General features: G+C 47.7%; 2 protein-coding genes across 2 annotated transcripts in view; both read left to right on the plus strand.

Annotated features, from left to right (window-relative positions):
* The first annotated feature begins 9,673 nt into the window (after positions 1 to 9,673).
* On the plus strand, positions 9,674 to 13,278 carry AURKC (aurora kinase C). Its single transcript, XM_061140407.1, has 7 exons — positions 9,674 to 9,782; positions 9,903 to 9,942; positions 10,197 to 10,388; positions 10,782 to 10,920; positions 11,500 to 11,648; positions 12,755 to 12,929; positions 13,100 to 13,278. The coding sequence occupies exons 1-7, from the start codon at positions 9,734 to 9,736 to the stop codon at positions 13,268 to 13,270; spliced, it is 915 nt and encodes a 304-aa protein (XP_060996390.1). The 5' UTR covers positions 9,674 to 9,733; the 3' UTR covers positions 13,271 to 13,278.
* Positions 13,279 to 15,875: 2,597 nt separating this feature from the next.
* LOC133055250 (zinc finger protein 805-like) overlaps positions 15,876 to 27,049 on the plus strand; it is a 40,156-nt gene continuing 28,982 nt past the window's right edge. Inside the window, 3 exon segments of the mRNA XM_061140666.1 lie at positions 15,876 to 16,152; positions 18,961 to 19,087; positions 23,231 to 23,326. Of these exon segments, the coding sequence (XP_060996649.1) occupies positions 16,120 to 16,152; positions 18,961 to 19,087; positions 23,231 to 23,326 (256 nt within the window). The 5' untranslated portion in view covers positions 15,876 to 16,119.

The following is a 27,049-nucleotide window of genomic DNA, read 5'->3' on the forward strand; positions in this document are numbered from 1 at the left end:
AATATCACTAAGCCAAAGTAGAACTGAACAAACTAGCCAGGATTTAATTTAGTGATGACAGCGTACAGAGGAAGTCCGGTGACAAGGACCTTGCCTCTTCCTGATAACTGATGTATGTGTGTATGTGTATACACCACTTGAGGCCATATATATGTACATAAATGTGTAGATAACCTAGTACATACGTAATGTATCTTTATAGATGAATGGCTTCAAGTGGCCTGACTTGGAAATATACCAGCTGTTTACCTTTATAAAGATGGAAATGCCAGATCAGTGCTGGGTTTCTGAGGCACGTAAGTCAACAGTTGCTCATCTCTCCGTTGCCGCTGTTGACACTCTGTGCCTCTGTCTTCAGCAAAGAGAAATAAGGAATGTTTGCATCATCCAGCACACCTCACTTGAAATCAAAGACCACCTTGTGTCAGGCTTGGTCACCTTCACCATCTGTGGGGGAGCCGGTGGTTCCTGCAGGGACCGCTTCGCCAAAGACACAGTGCTGGAGGCCGGCAGGAACCTGGTCTCCGGGAGCACCTCCGCTCCCTGGGCGCTCAGGCTCTGACCCACAGACCCCCTTTCCTTCTCGGTCCTGGGATGCCTGGCAGCCTCTGGGATGCTCGGTGGTGGTGTGCATGAGGTTTGAGGGTTTAAGACTTGTCACCTCTGCTCACAGATGTGTTACGCAGCTCACTTTTTTAACAGCCTGAAGTAAGCGGGCAACCTACCGGGCCTCCCTCAGAGCCGTGTGGGCTCTCCTGTCATACTTGTGACCTCTGGCTTACCTGCTGGAAGACTTGAAAACCTTCCTGGCCACTCCCTTCCTCCCCCTTATTTTGGATATTACGTTGAAGCATGTGTTATTCTGAAATTGTAACATTTGGGACCCCACTGACCCTGTGGAGACGGCTCCTTCTAGAGCTAGCTAGTCTCCAGATGACTTTCCCCATGGAGTGTGCCCTCCGTAGACAAACCAGCCGTTCCGGAGCCAGAGCCCGCAACTGCTGCCTTTATCAGGGTCCCATGCTTCAAGACCCTTTCCCAGATAACCAGGCACTTGAGGGCAGCCCTTGCCCCCTGAGCTGTGCTGGCATGAACCAAACGAGCAAATCCTGAACCTGCTTGGCCTGCCTGCGTCACCAGGCCCACTTCTCCCAGTGAAGATCACTGTATCTGCAGTCTACCCTTCCCCTCCATCTCTTTGCCTCTGACTGTCCTCGGGGGCTGCCCGACGTGGCCCCATGGAGCACAGCAGGCCCTCGTCTTAACTGGAGCCATAAGTGACTCTTCAAAGGCCTCGTATCAGGATGGCAAATCCTACACTTTAAAACAATGCCCAAAAGTAGTAATGAGATGATGAATACCAAGAATTTAACAAGGCAGACCCGCCACTTCGAGAAGTGAGGGTGCCCGTGCGCCCAGCCGCGTGCGATCTTTGAGTTGGACGGATGTGGAGAGCCACAGGCAAGGACAGCCAACCAGGGGCTGTCCAGGTGACCAAGGAGAAAGCAGGTATCCAAGGGGCCAAGATGTTCCATAGTAAGACCACACTCAGTCTCCTCTGGTGTTTGTATTCCAGGAAGATGGTTTCAGATGCCCACACAGCCCCACACATCAGACAATGACGAAGCGAGACTACCTGGGGGCCACAAACTCATTAATGACAACTTCGTCTCCGAGTATCATTTCTCCAAGTTTCTGGGATGTGAAGGAAGAAACGCCTGCTGTGTGCCGAGTGCCAGGTCCTGCTACATCATTTGCTCTCTTGACCACTTTCCAGCGGACGGGCACCCTCATCACTCCCCTCCCTCCTCCCTTACGGCCTCTGTAGTTCCATCATCTTTCAGCATCTCTCACTATTGCTCGTTCGAGTGTCATTTCACGTGCTTGCTCTCAGGGATAAATCTTCACACACATTTGAAGTGCTTTCATTGCACTTGGGCAGTCATCACCGTTTTCCCCACCGCAGAGTGCGCCCAATGTTTGTCTTGCCTGTGACCTCACCTGCCTAAAGCCTGTTTTTCATCTGCTCTGTCCCTTCACCCTTTTCTGACTTGTCCTCATCCATTGCTCTGAGCATCAGGCACCACCGTCTTCGCCACATTTCACACACTGACATCTTTATTCCTCCCTCTCCCTTTAACTGAGGAGTGCCCTTGGGATTCTCTTCCTTTCCTTGTGATAGCTGCACTTCACCATTACCTCATCCTTTCTTTTTCCTCCATTTCCCAAACCTCCCTGCCTTGTGAACCTCCTTCCTAGAGTCCTGCTGTCTTCATCACCCTGGCCAAGATCAGCAGTGACTCCCATGTTTATATAACGTAAGCCCTGGTCTTGAGACTGAAATTCATCCCACTGACCACTTCATTCTTGAAATACACTCTTTTTCTTTAGTTCTGTGCCATCAGTCTCCTGGTTTTCTCCCTCCTCTCTTGTTTTTCTTTTTTCTTCCTTGCTGACTCATCCACTTCTAGCCACCCATGCAGTTTTGAAATTCCCAAATACTTTGCAGTCCCTTTCTTTCTTTATGGTCTCTCCCTGTGCTTCATCTGCACCTTGGCCTCACTTATCTTCGTTATTTAGTCACTCAGTCGTGTCTGACTCATTGCGACCCCATGGACCGCAGCACACCAGGCTTCCCTGTCCTTCACCATCTTTCGGAGCCTGCTTAAACTCATGTCCGTTGAGTCAGTGATGCCATCCAACCATCTCATCCTCTCATCTCCTTATCCTTCTGCCTTCAATCTTTCCCAGCATCAGGGTCTTTTCCAGTGAGTCAGTTCTTCACATCAGGTGGCCAAAGTATTGGAGCTTCAGCGTCAGTCCTTCCAATGAATATTCAAAGTTGATTTCCTTCAGAATTGACTGGTTGGATCTCCTTGCAGTCCATGGGATTCTCAAGAGTCTTCTCCAACACCACAGCTCGAAAGCATCAATTCTTTGGTGCTCAGCCTTCTTTATAGTCCAACTCTCATATCCGTACATGACTATTGGAAAAACCATATCTTTGACTATACAGACTTTTGTTACCAAATTGTAATTTATTTTCCCAGTCCTGACTTCTTGGGGCTCTAGACCTGACTTCCTGACTGTCTTACTGTCCCCACTTGAGTGTTTCAAAGATGTCAGTCTCCACTTGACTTTTTAGAGGTTCTGAAACGGCTCCCACTTCTCCCTGATTCCAGTCCTCTTTTAGTTTTGCCTCTGGGTTTCCCTGGTAGCTCAGACGGTAAAGCATCTGCCTACAGTGTGGGAGACCTGGGTTTGATCCCTGGGTCGGGAAGATCCCCTGGAGAAGGAAATGGCAACCCACTCCAGTACTCTTGCCTGGAAAGTCCCATGGACTGAGGATCCTGGTAGGCTACAGTCCATGGGGTCGCAAAGAGTCGGACACGACTGAGTGACTTCACTTTCTGTGCTACATGGCACTGTTTAGTGACGGAGGACGGAGGATAGAAACCCCTGACTCAACCTTGTAACCTCTGTTTCCTTACACTCCACATGCCAAGTTGCCAGTTTCACGTCTTAAATGCCTCTCAGGTTTGTCTTCTGTAATCCACCACTTCCTTCCTAGACCATAACACCATCCTCTATCACTTCTGCTTCAGCTTAGTAGCTAGATCTTTTTTCACCCATATTTCCTATCCAGTCCATTCTCCACACTGAACCCAGAGACGCAGCTCAGGTTAGACTGCCACCTGCCCAACACACACGCCCTTAAGTTGCTCCACAACTTCCTTGAACTCTGGGGATAAAAGCCGAAGCCTTCACGTAGCCCATCCATGGGGCCTTACCTGGTGTGGGACGTGCCTAAGTTGCTGCCTTTTCTCTTGCATGATCCCATTGCTCTGCTGTTCACTTCTGTTTCCTTTTGTTTCCCCACCTGTTGCTAGGCTCTTCCCTACACTTTGGCTGGAGAATGAATGCTTACCTTTCATGTCTCACATCAAATAGCACTTCCTCAGGGAAGCCTTTACCGGGATTCCCATCTAGGTCATTATTTTCCTTTTTCAAGGAGAGTTTCATGTCTGCCCAAGACCATCTTCAGGCTTGGTGGCACCACAGAAAGACAGAGACCACGATCCCCAAAGGGAAAAGGCACCTAGAATAAAGTGCAAGAGGAACCGAGCACTGCGCCCAGGTGACCCCCTCACCCCCGTGCAGTTCCGCAGAGCTGTGTGACAGTGTGCTCATCAGCGCCAAGGGAAGGTCCCCCCAGCTTCCTGGTCCACAGATGCCCTTATCGAGGCTCACAGCGCCCACCGGACTGACCACGGAGACACAGGATCCGCGGAAGGCAAAGCGTAATGTAGTCGCAGGCAGACACAAGCCACCCGTCATCGTGAGTCTCACTGTTGGCATAAACCTTCTGGTCTTACTGATACAGTGGGACCCACAGACAGAAGCAGAGAAATCACTCTTGCCAGGCAAGACCGTCTAAGGACGCAGAGGTGATCTTGCAGCTGGTGAAGATCAAGTCTTTTTTTTTTGGCCATGCCACTTGGGATATTGTTTCCCTGGCCAGGGATGGAACCCAGACCCCAACCGTGAAAGCATCGTCCTAACCACTGGACCGCTAGGGAGTTCCCCACCAGGTACATTTTAGAATATGTTCAGGAGCATAAGAGAACCTCCATACAATGGCTGACAAGCTTCTACACAGTTTGTCTCCAGTTTTCCCTGCAAGTTTATCTCGTACCACTCTAATCCCTGCAAATTAAGGCTAAGCCACACTAGCCTTGCTTCTACTCAAACACCCCAATACTCTCCCAACCCAGGAATGTCTTTCTCAAAGACCTAGGGGTCCAATTCTATGAAATGAAATCATCAAAGAAGATAGCATCTTTCTGTCACAGTGGCTCAGATGATGAATCTGCCTGCAATGCAGGAGACCCGGGTTTGATCCCTGGGTCAGAAAGATCCCCCTGGAGAAGGGAATGGCAACTCCAGTATTCTTGCTTGGAGGGTTCCATGGAAGAGGAACCTGGCAGGCTAAGATCCATGGGGTCGCAAAGAGTCAGACACGACTAAGCGACTGTCACTCAGACATTCCAGTTTCTGGCGGGGCAGGGGTGAGGGCAAGAGCCCAATTTGCTCCAAGTAGCAAAACTACCTCCCGTCATATGTGAACTTAGTTTTCCCCTATAGAAAGCCAGTGTAACAGCAAGCAATCACCCCCATTACTGGGTTAGTGTAGCATGAACTATGTGTTACAAATGGTGCTGTCCTTACTTTATAGGGCTAATTGTTTATTTGAAAACGTATGTAATGGGTTGTATCTGTTTGGCTCTATGAAGGGGTGAGTTTTCTTCTTTGAAGTCTCTTAACAGCTATCTGTCATGCGCATCACATTCTGGTCTAATGCTTATACAACATTAAACTATTTTATTTCTTTACGTCTTTGCAGTGAGGCTTTTCTGAATGGGGAGGGGACTTTTTTTCAAAATTATATTTCCCCAACAATTTACCCAATTTCCTGTCTAAAAGAGATCAGTTGCAGTTGTTTTTAAATTTCTGTATATGTCAAACAAATATGTGGGTTGATTTTATTATTTGAGACCCAAAGTGCAAACCAATTACTGAGTCCAACAAAGAGAGTTGACCCTTGAACAACAGGGGTTTGAACTGCTTAGGGCCACTTATATGCAGATTTTTCTTCCAATATACTATAGTACTACACCATCCCGGGTTGGTAGAGTCCTTCCCTGGCTGCAGAAGCAAGGATACAGAGGAATGGCAAATGCTGATAAGACAGGATAGGACCCTTGCTGCAGTACTTTCAGCTGGACAAAACATCTCCAGCAACAAAATACAAAGAAACTATCAAGGACTAAAAATAATTGCTCTTATGTGCAGATTATGAGCAATAAGATACAAAAAGGACCAAAAACTCAACTGCCATTTCTGAGGAGCTGGGAACAAAAGGAGGGTACTGGGAGCAAAAACAGTATACTGGCATGCTCGCTGCACACAGCACCCCCCCAGGGGGTGGTAGACAACCTAAGCCACGTCTCCATCCCCACCCCTGGGCCCACCCCTACCCTCATCTGGTTTAAGAGACCAACTCGCCCCTCACCCTTCAGGGAGTGAGTCAGGGAACCTGTTAACTTGTTTTCTCCCTCCTGCAGCAGTCTTGCCTATGAAGTCTTGCCTGAATTTCTCCTCAGGCCTCTTTGTTATCACCAAGGTCATGACTTTGTCTGCCCACCAATGCTAGATGAAAAATATGGAGACAGAGTTTAGAGGATATAGAAAGATGGCTTTAATTCTCTGCCCGGTGAGGGGAGAATACAGCCGGCCCGTCTTCTCTAGCCTATTCACTGTTCCCTTTTCTGTTCTTAGAGGAGGAAAAACTTCATTTCTGTTTTTTGCACTTCACTCATCCATTTCTATTGATTAAGGAGTCCAATAACCCTGGTGGTAAGACCAATGGCTAACCGTAAGTTATATGTGGATTTCCCCCCCCCCCTTTTTTTTTTTTTGTCGAACCACACCACATGCCACCAACAAGGGGTCTTTCCTGTGGCCCCTGCAGTGGAAGCAAGGAATCTTAACCACTGGCCCACCAAGGAAGTCCTGTGTGTGGATTTTTGACAGTGCTGAATGTCAACCCCACCCCAGCCCTCGTTTAAGGGTCAGCTGTACTGTAGTAAGTACATGAGAGGGGAGCAGTAAGTGCAGCTGTGGGTCCTCGCCCCCAAGCCAAATGGCCTGGGCAGTCCTGGGCTGCAGGAGGCAGGTGTATCGAGGGAGGGCACACATAGGATGTCTGAGGACAGAAGCAGATGTCAGGGAGCTCCACCATGGTGACCCTCGTGCATGTGAGTGGTTGAGGAGGACCCTGTGGAGTGGCCTAAATAGGACAGAACCCTCAAGCTGGGGCAGCTTGAGTTGCACGTGGTCCTGGTGTGTGCCAACAGCATAACACGTCCCTGTTACCAAGTCTAAGCTCCCTCTGCTCACCACACGACAGGCCAATAAAATCAGAGACAGGTGTTGAGGCAAGGAATACAACTTTATTTAGAAAGCTGGCTGACAGAGAAGATGGCAGACTAATGTCTCAAAATAATCATCTTATCTTGGTCTGGATGCCAGGTTCTTCTCTAAAACAGAGAGGGAGAGGTGAGGAAGTCAAGTAAAACGGCCCTTTATCTTGCAAAATAGTACCGGATGTGTTAATTTCTTCTTTAGTGCAACCATTCACAGGTGGGCTGGGTCAGATTATCTCTCTGTGAGCTGAATAAAGGTACTTCAGTTTAACAGTCAGGCTGAGGGACGGGTTCCCTGAGGCAGGCTATTATGTATGGTTATAATAACAAAAGCAAACAAGCCACAATAACTAAAAGCAAAGGTTAAAGTCAAAGAAACAGATCCAACATGGAGCCAGAACTGGCTTTTCTGTGCAGCACCCTGGCAGCTTCCTGCAGTTGATTTATAGTCAGTCACACCGGCCGTTTGGCTTCCCAGGTGGCACTAGTGGTAAAGAGCCAGCCTGCCATTGCAGGAGATGCAAGGGATGCAGGTTTGATCCCTGGGTTAGGGATGATCCCCTGGAGAAGGGAATGGTTACACACTTCAGTATTCTTGCCTGGAGAGTCCTATGGACAGAGGAGCCTGGTGGGCTGCAATCCACGGGGTTGCAAAGAGTCGGACACGACTGAAAGGACTTACCATACACACCTGCCTTATGTCACTGACTTTCACTCACTCAGTCAGAGATTTATATACATGTTCAATCATTCAGGTACTATACAGTCCTTGAAATTCTCCAGGCCAGAATACTGGAGTGGGTAGTCTTTCCCTTCTCCAGGGGATCTTCCTAACCCAGGGATCGAACCCAGGTCTCCCACATTGGAGGCGGAGTCTTTACCAGCTGAGCCACAAGGGAAGCCAAAATCAGATATGATGCAGTCCATGGAATATTCTTAAATTCTTTAAAGAGATGGGAATACAAGACCACCTGACCTGCCTCCTGAGAAATCTGTATGCTGGTCAAGAAGTAACAGTTAGAAATGGACATGGAACAATGGACTGGTTCCAGATTGGGAAAGGAGTATGTCAAGGCTGTATATTGTCACCCTGCTTATTTAACTTATATGTAGAGTACATTATGCAACATGCCAGGCTAGATGAAGCACAAGCTGGAATCAAGATTGCTGGGAGAAATATCAATAACCTCAGATATGCAGATGACACCACTCTTATGGCAGAAGGCAAAGAAGAACTAAAGAGCCTCTTGATGAAAGTGAAAGAGGAGAGTGAAAAGGTTGGCTTAAAACTCACATTCATAAAGCTAAGATCATGGCATCTGGTCCCATCACTTCATGGCTAATAGATGGGGAAACAAAGGAAACAGTGAGAGACTATTTTTTGGGCTTCAAAATCACTGCAGACAGTGACTGCAGCCAAAAAAAAAAAAAAAAAAACCTACAAAGAAATATCTTAGGAATAGGATGAAAAAAACCCTTCACAAAATATTAGCAAAACAAATTCAATAGCATATCAAAAGGATCATATACCATGACCAAATGCAGTTTACTCCTGTAATGGAAGGACAACAGAATGAAAGATAAAAGCCCACATGATCATCTTAATTGATATCATAAAAGCCTTTGACAGAATTCATGATTTAAAAAAAAATCCACAAACTAGGAATAGAAAGTACCTGAACATATGACAGAATTTATTTTCTAGAGGTCCAAAATCACTGCAGATGGTGAGCACGGTCATGAAATTAAAAGACACTTTCTCCTTGGAAGAAAAGCTGTGACCAACCTAGACAGTATATTAAAAATCAGAGACATTACTTTGCCAACAAGGGTCCATCTAGTCTAAGCTATGGTTTTTCCCATAGTCATGTATGGATGTGAGAGTTGGACTATAAAGAAAGCTGAGCGCTGAAGAATTGATGCTTTTGAACTGTGGTGTTGGAGAAGACTCTTGAGAGTCGCTTGGACTACAAGGAGATCCAACCAGTCAATCTTAAAGGAAATCAGTCCTGAATATTCATTGGAAAGACTGATGTTGAAGCTGAAGCTCCAATACTTAGGCCACCTGATGAGAAGAGCTGACTTATTTGAAAAGACCCTGATGCTGGGAAAAACTGAGGGCCGGAGGAGAAGGGGACGACAGAGGATGAGATGGTTGGATAGCATCACTGACTCAATGGACATGAGTTTGAGCAAGCCTCGGGAGTTGGTGATGGACAGGGAGGCCTGGCGTGCTGCAGTCCGTGGGGTCGCAAAGAGTCGGACACGACTAAGACTGAACTGAACTGAACAGCACAGACTGCACACCGGTCGCTGCTTGCTCCCTTTCCCTCCACTTGGGTCTTTCTGGGGCGTTTCCCGCCTTCTTGTCTCTATGCCCGGCCCTCTCATTGGCCCAATCCCGCCCTAAGTCCCGCCCCCAATCACCGGACCGGAAACTCTCATTCTTGCCTCTTCCATTGAGCACTCTGCCTAAGCGTCAGAAATTTCAACCAATGGGAGTCAACCAGGAACTACCTGCTCAGCCAATGGGGCCAGAGCACTTAGTATAAAGAGCCTAGCCCGTGTCACTAAAAGGCGGTCCTGATTTAGTCCCTGGGAGGTGATTCTTAGAGTAGGTTGCTGCGCAGCTGCTTCCCCGAGTCTGTAAGGGAGCAAGTGGCGACTACAGGAGCCTCAACCCGAGTGTTACCTCCTGCCTGGACACCCAGCTCCGCGGGGCGTTCTCCTCCACACCATCTCTGGTCATGAGCCGTCCAGGAACTGTGAGGAAGGCGGGCGGGATGCAGCCCGCAGGTGAAAGGATTGCGTACCAGGAACAGAGAAAGAGGGTGTTTAGAAGACAGGCCTAGTGTCGGCTGTTGGGGGTGAGGGGTTGCACAGAACAGAGTATGGACATCTCTTTTCTTTTTTCAGTGGCTGCAGCAGGTCAAACGGTACCCAGAGCCCCAACCGCGTGAGCGCCTTTGTTTTTGTTGTTGTTTTTAATCAGGAATTGGAAGGGAATTGGGACCGAGGGTTGAAGAGCAAGCCTCACGTGTGAAGTGTTGCCTTAGGGGACCGACAGTTATGGACCCAACACCCTGGCTGAGCCCTTAAGAAGGAAAGGGGCCCAGAGAGGGAAACAATAAAAGCGGAAGGCAAGCACGAGGGACCCCTGACTCTCCACCCACCTCCGAAACTGAGGCTCTCTGCTTTCTTTCCTGTCAGGCGGCGTTTCACAATTGATGATTTTGAAATCGGGCGTCCTCTCGGCAAGGGAAAATTTGGGAATGTGTACCTGGCTCGCCTGAAGAAAAACCATTTCATCGTGGCCCTGAAAGTCCTGTTCAAGTCCCAGATAGAGAAGGAAGGCCTGGAACATCAGCTGCGCAGGGAAGTTGAAATCCAGGCGCATCTCCAGTAAGGATAGTCTCTATGAGTTTCCTTTGCCGATTCTTATTTTTCTCTTGTTCCTGTTTTGCTGTTCCATTTCTGACATCTGAACTCAGCGTCTCCCCCAGTACTACCTCCAAATGAGCCCTTTGCTTTCATCTTAAAGATTTTTTTTTCCCCTCTGCGATTCATTCCAGTTATATACCATGTAAAGCTCCCTGCATCAGACACTCGAATCCTGACACCTGCTTCGTTTTCCCCTCACAAATTTACAGACGAGCGGTTCCTAGACTGGTCCCAGCACAATTTGCCCCTCTGTGTGACCAGTCACTTATAATAACATCATGAGTTGGGCCTCAGGGAGCTGTGTTTTTGTTTTTTTAGGGAGCAGTCTTGACACTTACTCCTTCTGTCCTCCAGACACCCCAATATCCTGCGCCTGTACAACTACTTCCATGATGCCCGCCGGGTGTACCTGATTTTAGAATATGCCCCAAAGGGCGAGCTCTACAAGGCGCTGCAAAGGAGCCACACGTTTGATGATCAGCGTACAGCCACGGTGAGGCGGGAGGGCTCAGGTTCACGAGTTTACTATGGGACGGTGTGGGGGTCATTGCTTGAGGCTTTCACGAATGTCCACGTGGCTTCTTTCTTTATTTCATTCTATAAATTATATATAGTGACTCTTTATATACAGTGACACTAAATTATATATAGTGACTCTTACATGCTACAACTTCATATTTGGATACCCTAATGCTCAGTCGTGTCCGGTTCTTTGCGACCCCATGGACTGTAGCCCCCACCAGACTCCTCTGTCCAAGGGATTTCCCCAGCAAGAATCCTGGAGTGAGTTGCCATTTCCTCCTCTAGGTGGATACCCTAATAATTACCCCCATAATATTAATAAGTACTGTGTATAAATTTGGATTCTTTGGTTGTAAGCAACAGAATCTAACTGCACTACCTTATGGAAAGAAACATGAAATGCTCTGAGGGAGTTCACTGAATAAATGAGTGGAACTTAGAAATAGGAAGCAAGAGATTTTGGGAGGGCTCCAGATGGGGAATCAAGCAGGAATCATCATCTTTTTGTGGCCAGCTTCAGTTCCAGACTACTTTTTCATTGCTCACACAGATAATAGAGGAGTTGGCAGATGCTCTGATCTACTGCCATGAAAAGAAGGTGATTCACAGGGATATTAAGCCAGAGAACCTGCTGCTGGGGCTTATGGGTGAAGTGAAGATTGCAGACTTTGGCTGGTCTGTGCACACCCCTTCTCTGAGGTAGGTCCGGTGGGTGCCAGTTGAGAATGATCTAGTTTAAATCATCTCACATGTAAGACCCAGATACAAACTGGGTTTGCATTTAAATACTGCCTTTTGAAATGCATATTCTAATATATATTTGTTGACTGAAAGAATGCGGTTCAACTATACCTTTTGTTTTAAATCCTCTTAACATATAAGTCTATCAATAAGTTTCCATGTAAATACATCAAGAACTATTGTGCCATAATGCCACAAATTTTACTCTATCAACAAAGCATAATTGTACATGTATATAGGGCTTCACAGGTGGCGCTAGCGGTAAAGAACCTGCCCACCAATGCAAGAGATGTGGGTTTCATCCCTGGGTTGTGAAGATCCTCTGGAGGAGGGCATGGCCACCCACTCCAGTATTCTTGCCTGGAGAATCCCATGGACAGAGGAGCCTGTCAGGCTACAGTCCATGGAATTGCAAAGAGCTGGACATGACTGAAGTGACTTAACACACACACACGCACATACATACGTGTATACATATGGTTGAGTCCCTTCGATATTCACCTGAAACTACCACAACATTGTTAATCAGCTGTATGAGTGAAAATCACTCAGCTGTGTCTGACTCTTTGCAACCCCATGGACTGTAGCCCACCAGGCTCCTTTGTCCATGGAATTCTCCAGGCAAGAATACTGAAGTGAAGGTTGGTATTTCTTTCTCCAGGGGATCTTCCCGCCCCAGTAAGTGAACCCAGGTCTCCTGCATTGCAGGCAGATTCTTTAATTGGCTATACCCCAATACAAAATAAAAAGTTTAAAATTTGAAAAAAAAATAAAGCATAACTAATTTACTTGGTCTCTCTTGTTGCACCATCAGTTTGTTCCAAATCTTCCTTGTGAAAGCTTCCTGGATCATGAGCTAAATATAAATAATTGTAGAAAGAATCTTAGAATATGGAATTGATGGGTCCCAGTACTGGTGTTCTCAGAACCTTGATGCATATTAAAACTCAGTGTTTCCCGATTCCTGTGTTTGGGAGGGGACTGCCTGGGCCTGGAAGCTGGGGACGGACAGCTTCTCTTGTACTGAGCTTCTGCTTGGTGCCCCTTTCTCCACAACCCTCTAGGAGAAGGACCACGTGTGGGACGCTGGACTACTTGCCCCCAGAAATGATCGAGGGGAGAACATACGATGAGAAGGTGGATCTGTGGTGCATTGGGGTGCTCTGCTACGAGCTGCTGGTAGGAAATCCACCCTTTGAGAGTGCCTCCACTAGTGAGACCTACAGACGCATCCTCAAGGTGGGATGGCCACACGCTGGGCATTCGTGCGGGAACCGGTTGGCGGGGGGTGGGGAGATGGGTGGGCCTGCGGAGTCTGGGCGCACACAGTGGTGGTCGTCTAAGATCTAGGACGGAGACTTGAATGGACCAAGGAAATTAACATGCTTCTCCTTCTCTGGCCTCATCAGGTAGATTTAAGGTTTCCTCCATCAATGTCTTTGGGGGCTCGCGACCTGATCTCCAAGCTTCTCAGATTCCAACCCTTGGAGAGGCTGCCCTTGGTCCAGGTCTTGGAGCACCCATGGATCCGGGCCCACTCTCAGAGGGTGCTGCCCCCATCTGTTCATATGGCTTCCTGAGCCCTGTCCACCCCTATCCCTTTGGGATTGCCCATGGAGCACCGTTGGCTCTGGTATCTCACTTGTCTTTTGTTTCTTCTCTTTTAAGATGCATCATTTTATTATCATACTTAATAAAAGTTGAATCATTTTGTACCAGGTCTGTTTTTACAACATCTGATTGGCTGCGTCGGGTCTTAGTTGCAGGATCTTTGTTGCATCTTTCATTGCAGCATATAGACTAGCTTTGGCTGGTGGGCTCCGTTGCTCTGCTGCTTGTGGGATCTTAGTTCCCCGATCAGGGATGGAAACTGCGTCCCCTGCACTGCAAGGTGGATTCTTAACCACTGGGCCACCAGGGAAGTTCCACACAGGTCTTTGCATGTGCTGGTGTGTGACTGGGTAGAATCTATTTCTCGTAGAAACTGTTTCCCACGAGAGCAGCCCTAACTGATGCCCTTCCTGGGTCACAGGAAGGTATTGTGACTTAACCACTATTCCTGAAAACTAGTTATTACTTTATGCAGATAACCACCCTGATGGTGCATTCAGTTCAGATCAGTCACTCAGTCATGTCCAACTCTTTGCGACCCCATGAACCGCAGCACGCCAGGCCTCCCTGTCCATCACCAGCTCCCGGAGTCCACCCAAACCCATGTCCATTGTGTCGGCCATCCAACCACCTCATCCTCTGTTGTCCCCTTCTCCTCCTACCCTCAATCTTTCCCAGCATCAGGGTCTTTTCAAATGAGTCAGCTCTTTGCAACAGGTGGCCAAAGTATTGGAGTTTCAGCTTCAACATTAGTCCTTCCAATGAACACCCAGGACTGATCTCCTTTGGGATGGACTGGTTGGATCTCCTTGCAGCCCAAGGAGATTGCATTACCTACCCCCATCAAAGGGGCCCCTAGACTCACTTTATTCTTCCCCAGGTTTTCAGGAGAATGTCCTTTGTAAAACAGGACTAATTAACCCAGTGATCACATACTCCATTCTCTTTATGCTGACATCCAACATGCTGCCATCTTTAAGATAAAATGTGTTGCTGCAGCCAATTCTCAAATGAATTCACTAGCACTTGCATAGTGATGTCATATTCTGATTGTGTCAGGAAAAACCAATCTCCAAACTCTTTTGAAATCTAACCTCTGCTTGCAGCAATTGCAGAAGTGCTCTTCCAGCCTCCCCGCCACATCCTTCTGGTGACAACTCCTCCCTTTATCTCCCATAAACTGACTGTTGTTCAGTTGCTAAGTCATGTCTGACTCTTTGTGACTCCATGGACTGCAGCACACCAGGCCTCCCTGTCCTCCACCATCTCCCAGGGTTTGCTCAGATTCATGTCCATTGAGTCAGGGATGCCATCCAACCATCTCATCCTCTGTCACCCCCTTCTCCTCCTGCCTTCTCAATCTTTCCCAGCATTCAGGTCTTTTTCAGTGAGTTAGCTCTTCACATCAGATGGCCAAAGTATTGGAGCTTCAGCATCAGTCCTTCCGATGAATATTTACAGTTGATTTTCTTTGATTGACTGGTTTGATCTTGCAGTCCAGGGGACTCTCAAGAGTCCTCTTCAGCACAATTCGAAAGCAAGAGTAAATATCCAGACAACCCAGTGGGGAGCTCAAACATGTTCTTTGCTCACTGCAGGTACTTTTTTTTTTTTTCTCTCTCTAAATAATTATTTATTTGGCTGTGCCGGGTCTTAGTTAGGGCACTCGGGATCTCTGATCTCCTCCTTTGGGCATGCAACCATTTAGTTACAGCATGTGGGATCTAGTTCCCTGACCAGGGATGGAAATCCAGGTCCCCTGCATTGGGATCGCCAAGTCTAAGCTACTGGACCACCAGGGAAGTCCTCCACCGTTGCAGGCATCTTTTTCACCTCTGTGTCTTCTGACTAAAAAACACTCCATGTAGAGTTTGCCCTCTTATTCCCACCACCATATTCAATATTCTTCTCAATGTGAAATGTCCAGCAGATGCAGGACCACATCTCTATATGACTAGAACCACTAAGGAAATACAAACAATTCAACCACTCCTCTCTCGGATGAACAGTCCAATCACTGCAGATATATCATTTAAATGCTCCAAGGGAATTCCTTAGCGGTCCAGTAGTTAGGACTCTGAACCCTGTGCCCAACCAAAAAATAAAAAATGCTCGGATACGTTGATTCATGTTTTTTCACCTCACCGTTACTGCTCCCTCGCTCCCCCCGAGCTGTGCCCGCTGTGAAGCGGGTCTGATTCGGGGCTTCGGGTCTCCTAAACACTTTACATCGAGGTAGAGCGGCTCTTTTTGCCTTTTCATACTGTTCATGGGGTTCGCCGACTCGATGGACATAAGTCTGAGCAAGCTCTGGGAGTTGGTGATGGAGAGGGAAGCCTGGCATGCTGCAGTCTATGGGATCGCAAAGAGTGGGACACGACCGAGCAACTGAACTAAACTGGGAGCAGCTCTGGAACACGCTCCACTGCCGGTTGTCTGCACAGAAAAAAACTACATTACCCAGAAAGCGGTACACCACGCGCCTGCAGCAGGCGCCGCAGTCGGGGACCGCAGGAGGGGACATTTCCTGCGGAGAGGTGGGACTTCCGGGCCCACCGGTGCAGACGTCGTTTGCGTGCGACGGTTCGGTCCACGCCAGCTGTCGGGAGCGTTAAAGCTATTCTGTGGCCTCTTCCAGTGCCGTCTTTGCAAATGAGTAGAAAGGTGGCTTGGGTTCCCTTCCGCGCGTTCGAGCTGGCTGTGAGCCTCCCAGTGATCGGCCATCTCGCCCAGAGCAAGGAACGAGCGGCGGTCGGCTGAACCCGCGGGACTCGCCTCTGTCGCCGCCTCTCCGGGTCCCGCTATCTCCTCAGGGGCCATGATGGCGGCGGCGTGGATGGACCCGGCGCGGGTGAGTGGACGGTGTTTCTGGCATTGCTGATTCGGAGAGAGCTCCTGAGCTGGGTGGAACTGAGGAGAGGCATTGAGTTTCTCTGCAGTTGTGTTTGTGTGAGACCTGTGGAGCTGGCTCGTCACTCACTTTATCTCTAGTCCTAGAACACGCAAGCCTGAATATACAAATGGAAAATAGATGTCGTATAAAATTGAAACTTTGGCAGATAACCTGCCTAGGAACCCAGCCCGTCATCTACAATCAATAACCCAGAAGTCCTGCCCAGTCTAAGTCAGACTTGTCTAAAGTCAAATTCCTATCGCTAGAGAGAGCTTCCAGGAAGAGAAACAGTGACATTTGTATCATCGGCCGCAAATGGCTAGGACTTGATTAATAATTAACCCTTTCCCTAATTCTTTTCCCCACTTGATTAATAATTAACCCTTTCCCTAATTCTTTTCCCCACTTCTAACTTAGACCAACCAGAGAAAGCCCATCCATAGGTGCACGCTTAAACAGTCATGGAGGATGCTGTTGGATTATATGTCAGAGAGTTTTGAGTTATTTTTTTTCATTTGGGTACACCAGCATGTGGGATCTAGTTCCCTAACCAGGTATGGAACTCAAATTGGGAGCACTGAGTCTTAGCCACTGGACCAGCAGGGAAGTCCCCTGTCCCCTTCCTTAGAGAGTTTTAATTAATTAAACATATGATTTGGTAGTCATTGTTGAGGGCCCAGTTGATTTTTTTTCTCTTTAACTACCTGCCGCAAATGTCCCTAGTGATAAGAGTTTATCCAACACCAGAAATGAATAATATTGCAGGATTCCTATGTATGAACCAGTCAATTTATTAGGAATTTCCACATCTTTGAAGTATTAACTCAAGAAAACTAATGGAATTCCCTAGTGGTCCAGTGGTTAGGATTCTGCGCTCTCATTGCCAAGGGCCTGGGTTTGATCCCTGGTTGGGGAGCTAGGGTCCCACAAGCTGAGCAGCGCTGCCAAAAAAAAAAAAGCATTTGATATACAAAGATGTGAGCACTGAATGTGTAAGTGAATGTGTAAGGTGAAAAAATTATGAGCCAATGTCTTGGAGCATTTCAATGAGGGGTCTGCAGTAGTAGGGCTGTTCATCTGAGTAGGGTGGCTGGATTGTTTATGTTTACTTAGTGGTTCTGATCACACAGGGATGGTCCTGCATCTGCTGGACATTTCAGGAGAATGTACAGAATATGTCCAGTATGTGGTGGTGAGAGTAAGATTAACAAGGCAGACTCTGTGGGGTGTTTTTAGTCAGGGGTCACTGGTGAAAATGATGACTTGAGAGCTAGGGACTTAGTTGCCTTTTTTTTTTTTTTTTTTTTTAATGCTTATTTGTTTGGCTATGCAGGTTCTTAGCTGTGGCACTTGAACTCTTAGTTGTGGCATGTGGGATCTCGTTCCTTGACCAGGGATTGATCCTGGGACCCCTGCATTGGGAGTGTGGAATATTAGCCACTGGACAACTAGGGAAGTCCTTTTAGTTGCTTTTAGACATGACACAATGCTCTCAGCATGGGGCAGGCAACTAGCAGGACCAGTGAAACTCAGGTTGTTGTTCCGTTGCTTAGTCCTGTCTCACACTTCGTGACCCCATGGAACTGCAGCCTGCCAGGCTCCTCTGTCCATGGGATTTCCCACCAAAGGTACTGGAGTGGGTTGCCTTTTCCTTCTCCAGGGATCTTCCTGACCCATGGATCGAACCCAAGTCTCCTGCATTGGCAGGTGGGTTCTTTAACACTGAGCCACCTGGGTAGCCCCTACTGCTGTCCTTAACATTATTTGTATTATTATTATTATCACTATATACTCACTCCTCTGACATTGTAGCATCCTTTCTGTCTGCATCTCTCAGTTCTAGTGTTGTTTTCATTGACTTTTGTAATTTTCCAAGGGCTCTGCATAGGACGCTTCTCTTTTACACCGTGATCGCAGTTTTCTTTACTGTGCTTTGTAGATTCTGTGCTTTTGTTTGTTTGTTTGTATTGCAGATTGAAGGTTTGTGGCCACCTTGCATCCAGCAAGTTTTTCACCGTTTGCTTTCCTAGTGTCTTTGTGTCACATCTTGGTAGTTCTTACAGTAGTGGAGATGTTCCACCCACAACAAGGTTACAGCTCAAGATGATGGTTAGCATTTTTTAGCAATAAAGTACTTTGTAATTAAGGTATTCAAATTATTGTCTTAGACATAGTGCTGTTGCACCCTTAGTAGATCACAGGATGGTGTAAACACTGTAAAACTTTTTTTATGTTTGGTTGTGCTGGGTCTTTGTTGCTGTACAGGCTTTCTCTCGTTGCAGCGAGCAGGGCAGCTACTCTCTTGTTGTGCATGGACTTACTGTGGTGGCTTCTCTTGTTGCAGAGCAGGGGCTCTAGGGCTCACGGGCTTCAGTAGTTGTGGCACACGGGTCTGCTTGCCCTGAAGCATGTGACATCTTCCTGGACCAGGGATTAAACCCGTGTCCCCTGCATTGGTAGGTGGATTCTTAACCACTGGACACCAGGGAAGTCCTAAATGTAACTTTTATTTGCAGTGGGAAGCCAAAAACATCGTGTGACTTGCTTTTTTGGAGTGCTCGGGAACCACACTCCCAGTATCTCTGAAGTAGGGCTGTATTGTGTTACGTCCACAGCATTGCCCACCTCCCCTTCAGCCCAGTGCAGAGCAGGTGCCTGGTGATGAGGGCCTCCACCTTGCTGCACCTTTACCAGCGATGCAGAGACAAGCTCTGATCACACCCAGTCATCCCAAAGCTGATGCTGCTATCTGTATTTGACTTCCAGCTGTCTGTGACGTTCGATGACGTGGCTGTGACCTTCACCCAGGAGGAGTGGGGACATCTGGACCCGGCCCAGAGGACCCTGTACCAGGAGGTGATGCTGGAGAACTGCGGCCTCCTGGTGTCTCTGGGTAAGGCCTCCCACTCTGCTGCACAGGCACCGGCCACCGCCTTCATCCCAGACCCTGGCTCTGTCTTGGCTTCTCAGGAAGAACTCAGGAATCCTCCCTCCCTCCTGCTTCCTCATAGCAGCACTCATTTTTGAGATTCATCTCCTCTTGCCTGCTGTCTCTGTGTCTCTTTGAATAAAGTTCCCCTTTGGCTCTTAGAAAGTGGTGGAAGGAGATGAATGTTCTGCAGAACCCAAAGGCAGCATTTCCATTTGGGCCACATGGGACTGAAATACGAGAACCAGGATTATACCCTGGCTTCTGGGTCTCCTGTCCTGGCTTCTTTCTCTGGCTTTGCTCACATCTCTGTCTTTTCAGAATGGCTTTTGCACCCCATCAGGTTTGACAGGAGTGACCGACCACCCCAGTCCCTGCTCTCCAAGGCTCCCAGATGCCTTGTTGCTCCGTATGTTTATATTGTTGCTCTTTCTCTGCTGCAGGGCTCTGGGTGGGGGTGGGGATGTCCGTGAGGTGGAAGTGACCGCCTGAGCCTCAGTCCAGGGCCCAGCACAGAACGGCCTCTGTCTGAGGTTCCTGTTTTCACATTCCAGAGAGGGAGCCGACCGAATGGGACCGGTTCCCAAGCGTCCCCTACACCCGCATGCACTGGATGTGGGTGACAAGCTGTTCTCCAGGAAGAGGGTGAGGCAGCCGGGGCCCCAGGAGGCCTTTGTCTTCAGTGCCAGCGGGTCCTGTCTAACCGCAGGGTCTCAGTCAGGGGGCTTCTCTGTCCTCCTGCGCCTTCACGGGTGTCTCGTGTTCGCTCAGTCTCGGCCGGGATCATCTGCTGGTCCGAGAAGGAGAAGCTGGGAGAGGAGCACTTCTCAGCATGTGGCGGTTTTGTGCCCAGGAGACATCGGGCAGCATCTGCAGCCACATCTGCCCGTCAGTCGTGGGGGTGGGAGGTCCCGGGGTCTGGTGATGAGTCCAGAGATGCCCCTCAGCACCAGAGGGTGGACACGACAGCCCCGCTCAGCCGAGGATGACCCAGTCCACATGGGCCGGAGAGCCATGGTGGAGAAACAGCAGCTTGGGGATGGTCCCCTCAGGCCGCTCAGTTTGAGGGAAGGGAGGGCTGTAAGCCCAGGGCTTCAGTGAGAAAGGTCTGTTCTTAGAGACCTGGGATTGTGTTCTGTGTTAGTGAGCGGAAGTTAAAGAAAATCAGGAAATGCTTGACATATTTAGATATTTCATAACAAAATTAAACAAATAAAAATGCCCACCATCGAGCCCCGATCCCTCCACCTGCGTCCCCAGGCTCTCCCCACACTCACTGCTCCAGTCTCACTGGCGTCTTGCTGTTTCCGTGCATACCTGACATACTTGACATGCTTGCCCCAGGCCTCTGCAGGTGCTGTTCTCTCTGCCGGATGGGTGTTCTTAGGCATTTCGGCTTTTCACTCGGCCACCTCTTCTCTGCACATGGCCACCTGGCCTCTTCACCAACTGTTTCCTGACCACAGACTGTCTTAGTGGCCCCTCCCCATCACACTAGCTCTCCCGCATCACCTGATTTATATCCTCTAAATCAGCGGTTCTCATTCCCCAGGGGACACTTGACCCCATCTGGAAATATGGGTTGTCACCACTGGGATGGAGCTGGTACAGGCAACTACTGAGTGAAGACGCGGAGCTCCTCCCACATCCTTACACTGCACAGGAGAGACACAGTCCCTCCCCTTCTCCTCAGCAAAGAACTTTCTGAATCTGAATGTCAGTTGTCCAGAGGTTGAGAAGCCTGGTTTCTGAAGGCTCGTGGACACTTCATCAGGGGCCCTGGGAACTACCCCGAGGAAGTCCATCCTTTGTTCTTTCTCCTGCCTCCTGATTTTTTAGGGAAAATCTGGTTCAGTACTAAACCTGTATTCCCCCCAACCGTTGCTAATTTACTCTCTTCAATAGGGGGACCGTCCCTGAGCTGCGGCGCAAGCTCGCTGGCCCTTAACCTTCACCGTTCCATCCCGTGGCTGCATTTTCGGGTTGACTTGTCCTCAACTTGTCAGCCTCTGGGTTACTGTTTGCCATTCACCAGGGCTGTACAGGAATCCCTTTTTGAAGGGATGTGAGAAACAGAAAGTGCGTCACCTGTAGCCCCGGTGTTGCTGTGAATCCTAGTCACAGCTCACCCTGGTCACTGGCTGACCGCACAGCAGGCCCGATCCGGGCACTGTTCTGCTCCTCCCGTGTGACCCTCGGGCTCGCCTGGCCCACAGCAGAGTCAGGGGAACTCAGCTTCTGTGGCGAGCCTGCTACAGTGGAACTTCACAGTAAGGAACATATACCTTCACTTCATGAAGCTGTCCTCTGTGGCGTTCCTTTGAAGTAAAAATCCTGGGACTTCCCTGGTCCAGTGGCTAAGACTCTGTGCTGCCAATGGAGAGGGCACGGGTTCGATCCCTGGTCAAGGAACTAGATCCCACATGCTGCAACTAAGACCCGGTGCAGCCAAATAAATAATGAAAAAAAAAAAAAAAAGTCTTCTGCCTTCTGCTCCCTGTCCCACAGGGAGGCTCCAGGGAGAGGAATCTGACCTAAAAAAGAAAAAAATGAAGTAAAAATCCTTTTTTAGTGAAATATTGGTGGCAGTAGATGTCACCATATCACTGCAAAGGAGTCTCAGTTTTACTGTTTTCTCACAGTTCATGAAATGCCGAAGTCTACTAAGTCTGCCCCTCCCCAGCCCTGCTCCCAGTGGGTGCATCTCGGTGTTCACATCCCTCCCTCACAGCTGCCCTGCACTTGGTCTCAGGGTGCTGGCCCTGCTCAGGGTGTCTGCTGTTTCCTCAGTGAGGTGTTGGGGAGACCAGGGTCAGAGCCAGACTCTGGTGTTCAGTCCCCACTCTTCGCCTTAAAAACTGTGTGGTCCTGGGCAATTACAGACCCTGTCTGGGCCTCAGGGTGCTCCTTGGTAAACTGGAGTAAGGTGGAGTCTGCTTCCCAGGGCTGCAACAGGGTTTAAGTGGGTAACTTTCTGGAAAGGGTCAGAACAGTGCCTCGAGTGACCAGGTTTTGTGCAGGTGACCATTGTGAACCTCACTGCTCCTATCGTTACCCATCAGGATCGGCGTCATCTCAGACCTGGACTCAGCACCTTTGGGAGCAGGATTGTGTAGCTTTGTGGTGGAACAGCACACAGAGCCGAGATGGTTAGCCCTGGACTTCGTGTCGGCCCAGCCGTTCACCAGTTGTGGGCTCTTTGACAGATCACATTATCTGCCTGATTGTTGGTTTCTGTATGGTTTTTATCTATAAAATGGTGCTATTCACAGACTCAGAAAACAAACTTATGGTTACGAAAGAGGAAAGCAGGTGTGGTGATGGATACATTAAGAGTTTGGGATCAACAGATACACACCTCTGTATATAATAAACAACAAGGTTCTAATACGGCACAGGGAACTATTTTCAATATCTTATAATAACCTATAATGGAAAAGAATCTGAAAAGCAATGTGGGTATTTGTGTATGTGAATCACTTGCTGGACACCCGAAACAAACATGACATTGTAAATGAACTTTAATTTTTTGAAAAATGGTGGTCCAGTGATTAAGTCTCTGCCCTCCCAATTCAGAGGGTGATGGTTTGATCCCAGGTCAGTGAATTAGGATCCTGCATGGCTAAAAAAAAAGTGCTGATCATAATGCGTACTTGCTGGGAATGCTGTGAGTAACCCTGGGATAGACTCATCTGTGGTCTGTAGTAAGAACAATACAAAACTTTGCTTGTGTTCTAAAAACAGAACTAATCAATGAAGACACATAACCTTGTTTTGAATGAAAAGAGTCAATATTTTAAATATGTCAGTTGTTTAAATGACATCATAAATCTATTTCAATTTTGAAGTGGTGTAGTGCATTTAAGTTGTTTGAACACAGTCCTTTGACTGTGACTGTCAACTGTGTATTAGCTTCTGATTTAGTATTAGGGATAAAAGCTCCATGGCAGTGTGGCATGTCTTTGGTTTCTGGGTCACAGTGCCACATTTTGTATGCGTGGGAGCAGCTCCATTCTGAGGTCCACACCCTGAAGTCCCACACGAGACTGAGCGGTCTTCCCAGTTTTCACAGAAGCCCTCGTGTCTTCCTCCTTTCTCCATGCCCAGGGTGTCCTATCCCCAGACCTGAGCTGATCTACCAGCTGGAGCACGGGCAGGAGCTGTGGACGGTGAAGAGAGACCTCTCCGGAAGCACCTGTCCAGGTAGGAGCCACGCTGTGGGCAGAGACCCACAGAGGCCGCTGGCCCTGGTTCCCCGGGAAGCGTCTTGTTCGCGCCTCTGGTGGTCTGGAAGCCACAGAGCCCTTTGACCCTAGGTCCCTCTGTCCTTCCCGAGGACAGCAGTGTACACGCTCAGATGTGTCCTGGGCTTCAGGCCTGGGTGCCAACCACCAACTCCGTGACCCTGGTGAAGTTCGGGATCTCCTTGTGTCTGCACAAGTGTGGCTGAGTTACAGCCTGGCTGCAGTGTCAGGGGGACTCTGGCCTCTCCTCTCGGTGCTCAAGCAGTGGAGCCGCTGTTTCTGACTCACGCCCGGTCCCTGTGGGTCACAGGGGGCTCTGCAGCTCACGGCTGTTCGGGGTCCCGGGTTCGTTCTGTCGTCAGTATGTGACTTCAGGTGGTCCTGACCCCCTGCAGCTAGCAGAGAAGTGGGGGGTGACGCCCCTCTAATTCCCACAAACACCAGCCCTCTGATCCCTCCACTGGAAGGCACTGGGCACTTGGCCGCACTGGGGCGGTGGGCGGGGAGCTGTGCCTGAGCCCTCCGTCCCAGGAGAGGAGCAGGAGGTTGGCGAGGGGGGCTGCTCCTGAAGGCGCCAGTCTCGATAGTCGCTGTGTCCTGGGGTTGCTGGGGGTGTGATCACAGGACGCTGAAAGCGTAAAACTGCTCAGCACAGGGTCTGCGCCGTAGTCGTCGTCTTGGGGGAAGTGAGCTGCTGGTCCTGCCATGTCCATTGGTCATGATGAACAGTGTGGTTTCTGTCTTCCTCTCCTAGCTCCTTCCCAGCCCTCCTCGGCCTCCTCTTTCACACCTCTCCTTGCCCCCACCCCTTCCTGCTGTGTGAAGCCTCTCAGTGATGTTTGTCCTGCGTGCCCATGTCTGTGCTGCCGAGGCCACCGGGGCTTCAGTTGTTAGTGCTGTCCTTTCCCCCCGTGAACGGTTTTGCCACCCCTGTCAGAAATCATTTCCTGGTATATGTGAGGGTTTATTTCTGAACTCAGGATTCTATCCCTTGGTCTGTTTGTTGGGTTTTATGCCCATACCACACTGTATTGGTCGTTTTAATTCTGTGCTGTTTTGAGATCAGGGGTTTTGTGTTCTCCAACTTCGTTCTTCTTTTTCAAGACTGTTTTGGCTATTCAAAATGCCTTCAGGTTCATTATGGATTTTAGGGTGGATTTTTTTATTTCTGCATAAAACATTGTTGGTGAAGATACAGCACAGCCAAAAGAGGAAAAGTTGGGGTTTTGATAGGAGTGGCATTGAATCAGTAGGTTCCTTAGGGTAATATTGATATCTTAACAATATCACACTGCCAATCTGGAAACATGATGCGTGTTCCCATTTATTCACATCATCTTTAACTCTTTAAGCAAGGTTTTATAGTTTTCATTGTACAAGTATTTCACCTTGTTGATTAATTCCTAAGTATTTTATTCTTTTCCATGCTATTGTAAATGGAACTGTTTTGTACATTCATTTTCAGATTGTTCATTATTCATATATGTAAATGCAGCTGACTTCTCATGTATTGACTTTGTGTCCTGCTACTTTGCTGAACTCATTCATTCTAAGTTATTTTGTGGCATCTTTGTGGCTTTTACAGGTAATAAACTATCATCTACAGGCAAAGATAATTTTACCTCTTCTTTTCCAAGTTGTATCCTTTCAATTTCTCTTTCTTGCCAATTTCTCTGTCTAGAAATTCCAGTATTATGTTGAATAGAAGTGTTGAAACTGGAGGTCTTTACCTTGTTCCTGATCTTAGAAGAAAAACTTTTAGACTTTCATTATTGAGCATGATGTTTGCTCTGGTTTATCATGTATGGCTTTTATTATGTTCAGGTTCAGTTCAGTTCAGTCTCTCAGTAGTGTCTGACTCTGCGATCCCATGGACTTCGCACACCAGGCCTCCCTGTCCATCACCAACTCCCAGAGCTTGCTCAAACTCATGTCCATGAAGTCGGTGATGCCATCCAACCATCTCATCCTCCGTTGTCCCCTTCTCCTCCTGCCTTCAATCTTTCCCAGCATCAGGGTCTTTTCCAATGAGTCAGTTCTTCGCATCAGGTGGCCAAAGTACTGGAGTTTCAGCTTTGACATCAGTCCTTCCAGTGACTATTTAGGACTGATTTCCTTTATGATTGACTGGTTTGGTCTCCTTGCAGTCCAAGGGACTCTCAAGAGTCTTCACCAACACCAAAGTTCAAAAGCATCAATTCTTCAGCACTCAGCTTTCTCTGTTGTCCAACTCTCACATCCATACATGACTACTGGAAAAACCATAGCTCTGACTAGACAGACCTTTGTTGGCAAAGTAATATCTCTGCTTTTTAATATGCTGTCTAGGTTGGTCACAGCTCTTCTTCCAAGGAGCAAGCATCTTTTAATTTCATGGCTGCACTAACCATCTGCAGTGATTTGGGAGCTCAAGAAAATAAAGTCTGTCATATGATCAGGTACTTTCTTCCTATTCCTAGTTTGTGGATTTTTTTATTTTAATCATTAATTCTGTCAAAGGCTTTTACGGTATCACTTGAGATGATCAGCAGGGCTTTTTATCTTCCTTTCTGTTTTCCGTCCATTACTGGAGTAAACTGCAATGGGTCATGGTATATGATCCTTTTGATACGCTACTGAATTTGTTTTGCTGCTATTTTGTTCAGGATTTTTGCATCCTGTTCCTAAGGGATATTTCTTTCTTTCTTTCTTCTAATATTTAATTATTTATTTGGTGTGTCAGGTCTTAGGGATGAGGGGTCTTCTTGAGTCATGTGGGATCTTTTGTTGAGACCCAGCCTTGTGGCATGTGGGCTTAGTTGCTCTGTGGCATGTGGGGTCTTAGTTTCTTGACCAGGGAGCCCACAACCCCTGCACTGCATGGCAGGTTCTTAACCACTGGACCACCAGGGAAGTCCCTGCTTTGTAGTTTTCTTATAGCGTACTTCTCTTTGGTATTACGGTAACACTAGTCTCAGAATGAGTTTAAAAGTGTTTTCTTCCTCTAGTTTTTTTTTTGGAAAACTTTGAGAATTGGTCTTAATACTTCTTAAAAAAAATGTTCGGTTAGACTGACCAGTGAAGCCATCAAGTCTCCCAAGATTTTTCTTTGCTGGGAGATTTTGATTACTAATTCAGTCTCTTTCTACTTATAGACCTATTCAAATTTTCTCTTTCTCCGTGATTTAGTCTTGACAGGTTTCGTGTTTCTAGAAATATGTTCAGTTCATCTAGATATTCCAATTTGTTGGTATATAGTTCTTCACAGTATTCACTTATATTCTTTTTCATTTCTGTAGGATCAACAATATATGTCCCCATTTTGATTTCAGATTTTAGTATTTTGAGGTTTTTTTTTTTCTTTTCCTTTTTCCTTAGTTCATCTAGCTAAAGGTTTGTCAATTTTGTTGATCTTTTCCAGAATAACTTTGTTTCATTGATATTTTCCTATTTTTAATTCTGTGTACTATTTATCTTTAATCTTTCATTCACCCTTCCTTTTGCTAGGTTTGGGTTTATTTGTCTTTCTTTTCCTGCTAAAGTTGTTAAGTTAGACTGTTGACTTGAGATCTTTTTGTTTTTCACTGAAAGTGTTTATAGCTACAAACCTCCCTGTTAACGACCACATTCACTGCATCCTGTAAGTTTTGGTATGTTTTTTCATTTTCATTAGAAACAAATCATACTTTGTTTGATATCTTGT

This window comes from Dama dama, chromosome 4, assembly GCF_033118175.1.
Source record: "Dama dama isolate Ldn47 chromosome 4, ASM3311817v1, whole genome shotgun sequence".
Classification (NCBI taxonomy): Eukaryota; Metazoa; Chordata; class Mammalia; order Artiodactyla; family Cervidae; genus Dama; species Dama dama.

Bases quoted from the DNA above. Each gene is read 5' to 3' on its own strand.
- AURKC (XM_061140407.1), top strand. From the start codon at position 9,734: ATGAGCCGTCCAGGAACTGTGAGGAAGGCGGGCGGGATGCAGCCCGCA. The intron at 10,921-11,499 runs GTGAGGCGGGAG...TTGCTCACACAG, and splicing joins ATGATCAGCGTACAGCCACG to ATAATAGAGGAGTTGGCAGA. The intron at 12,930-13,099 runs GTGGGATGGCCA...TGGCCTCATCAG, and splicing joins CCTACAGACGCATCCTCAAG to GTAGATTTAAGGTTTCCTCC.